This window comes from Trypanosoma conorhini, assembly GCF_003719485.1.
Source record: "Trypanosoma conorhini strain 025E chromosome Unknown Tco_14.4_contig_00959, whole genome shotgun sequence".
NCBI lineage: Eukaryota > Euglenozoa > Kinetoplastea > Trypanosomatida > Trypanosomatidae > Trypanosoma > Trypanosoma conorhini.
The window spans coordinates 1-2,221 of NW_021705054.1; the positions used below are offsets into that span (position 1 = coordinate 1).

Below are 2,221 nucleotides of genomic sequence, written 5' to 3' on the forward strand. Positions count from 1 at the left end.
CGCACAACTGCCCTTCAGCAGCACAACACTCACGCCGCAAATGTCTGCGTCCACCCCGCGGAGGAGAAAACAAAATAAAACGAGAAAATAAAGAGGGGGAGGCGCAAGTGCCCGGCCACAGCGCCCCCTGGCGGGGCTCCGCGCAGACGGCGGCGGCAGCCCGCAGTGAAGGCCGCGGCGACAAACGCGCGGGCCGCACGACCGCACACTCGCCGCCCCAATAAACAAACACAGAGACGCACACACACCCACACACACACTGGGAGCGCCCCGCAGTTTGGGGCGCCGCCCCGCAGAAGTCAAAAACAAAACCCACAAGCGCGAGTCACGCGCCGCCGTCTCCCGCCGCCTTTTAGCCCACCACAACGCGCCCAACGCCGGCCACCTCCCTCAGCGCTGTGCAGCAGGAGTGCGGCGTGGCGTAAAAACGAACTCAAAAAAATAAGTCAAAATTAAGCAGCGCAGTGGCACCGCCGCCGCCCCCGCCCCAAACGCAACCGCCCGCTCCCCAGCCGCGCCGCGGTGCTCGTGGAAGTGAGGCGCCACAAGAGAGGGCAAAGGGAAAAGATGAAGCCGTTCCACTCACTACACACAGCAATTGCGTCTTCGTGTGATATCGCTACGTGGTACTGGTGCACCTCGTTGTCCCAAAAGGTCCTGTGCCTCTCATCTTCCGCACTGGCCCTGTCGCCCGCATTCATGCACTCCTGACACGCGTGTACCGTCACGCTATCCGCAGGCTGCGCGTAAATAATCTCCCACGGCAAACCCCGGGCAAACGCCTCCCAGCCGTCAAAAAACTCCGCCAGCTGCTCGTTGAACTGCCTCGCCGTGTCGGTTGCAACGCGGCGCGCCTTCGCCGCGCTTGTCTGCAGCCCAACCGTCGTCCTCCGCGGCGCCCCAACGAAGAAAAAGTCGTCCACTAGCGGAAAGTTTTCGACCCCCGGCACGTACAGCACCCGGTACTTTGCGTCCACCTTCCCGGGATGGAGCACCTTCGGCCGCAGTGCAGCCGCGTCGGTGGGGCACAGCCACGGGTCCGTTTGCAGCAGGCAGGGGCGTGGCTCGCGTCCCGTCGGGGGCTGCGGCTCGCGCAGCTTGCGCCGCATCCTGCCCACAAAGCCTGGGTACGTGAACGCGCCGATTGCGTGCACCCGCACGGCGGACGGCAGCAGCACATGATGGGGCATCAGCACCGTCATGAAGCCGGCGCGCGTCCGCATCGCCCTCGCCACGCGCACCAACACTTCGGCCTTGACCGCAGCAGAAGCCGGGACGTTCTGGAAGCACTCCGTCCCCCGCCCCGTCACCACCCGGACCCATCTTCGAGAAATCTTCCGTCGGAACGCCGCAGCACCACAAAACCGTTTTGTCCAGCCCGACGTAGCAATTGACGGCCCATGCCGTGAGCCGCCCCATCGCCCCCTCCAGGCGACTCGCAAGCTTATGCCAGCGTCCGTCCAAAACGTTGCGCTGAATTGGGCCCGCAAGAGCCATGCCCTTTCGGACGCCCTCCCAGTACTTCACCTGTTCCTCCGCAGAGCATTCGCGCACCTCCCAAGCACCCATCGCCGTCACATCGCTCTCGTCAGGGCAGTCCATGACGATGCGGCGGGCGCCCAGTTCATCCTCCCACTCCCTGTAGCGAGTTTCTTCTGGGGGCAGCACGACGAGCACGCCCCAGCCGGCGGGAGGGAGTTTGACGGATAACGCCTGCTGTTTTCCCCACATCACGTCACAGATAATATACCCCCTCGTGCGCGTGGCGACCTCCAGAAAACTCTCCGCCGCCGAGCCCAACCGAGGGAGGCGCGACATCGTTTTGGTGGCCTTGCCAAACAGAAAAGCACTGCCTCCAACGAAGTACGCAACCGTAGGGAGTTGCTCTGCGTCGTAGTGCAGCAGCTGGTAGGGGAGGTAGGCGCCGGCCGCCACCGACTTCCCGATCCCGGACGTCCCGGTCAAGGCACGCCGCACAGGCGCGGAGTTCGCTCCGCCGTGCGTGCCCAACGATGCTTCCAGGTCGCCCTTGACGATCCGCCACACCCGCTCCACCTCGGAGTGAACGCAGCAGTCGGGGAAAGACCGTAGCTGGAGCGGCCATCCCTTCTCCGAGATAAGCACCAGGAGCCCGGGGCGCGGTGGAGAGAATTGCGCCGCACCGTCCTCCATTAGAACAGTTGCCCCCTCACCTTCCACCCCCACGGCTCGGGCGCCTGCC

The 2,221-nt window shown here is 64.6% G+C and overlaps 3 protein-coding genes across 3 annotated transcripts in view, besides 1 other annotated feature; 1 reads left to right on the plus strand and 2 right to left on the minus strand.

The window, feature by feature from the left end:
- Positions 1-224: 224 nt before the first annotated feature.
- Positions 225-260: a microsatellite.
- A 192-nt stretch (positions 261-452) lies between these two features.
- On the minus strand, positions 453-1,202 carry Tco025E_09047 (retrotransposon hot spot (RHS) protein; the record flags this gene model as incomplete). Its single annotated transcript, XM_029375874.1, has 1 exon — positions 453-1,202. One exon carries the CDS (start codon positions 1,200-1,202, stop codon positions 453-455), a length of 750 nt encoding a protein of 249 aa, XP_029224003.1.
- On the plus strand, positions 1,201-1,710 carry Tco025E_09048 (uncharacterized protein; the record flags this gene model as incomplete). The annotated part of the gene is made up of 1 exon (XM_029375875.1): positions 1,201-1,710. One exon carries the CDS (start codon positions 1,201-1,203, stop codon positions 1,708-1,710), a length of 510 nt encoding a protein of 169 aa, XP_029224004.1.
- Positions 1,711-2,171: 461 nt separating this feature from the next.
- Tco025E_09049 (putative retrotransposon hot spot (RHS) protein) overlaps positions 2,172-2,221 on the minus strand; it is a gene marked incomplete at both ends in the record, with an annotated part of 942 nt that continues 892 nt past the window's right edge. The window contains one exon of the mRNA XM_029375876.1: positions 2,172-2,221. This exon is cut by the window's right edge and continues 892 nt beyond it. Coding sequence (XP_029224005.1) covers positions 2,172-2,221 — 50 coding nt within the window.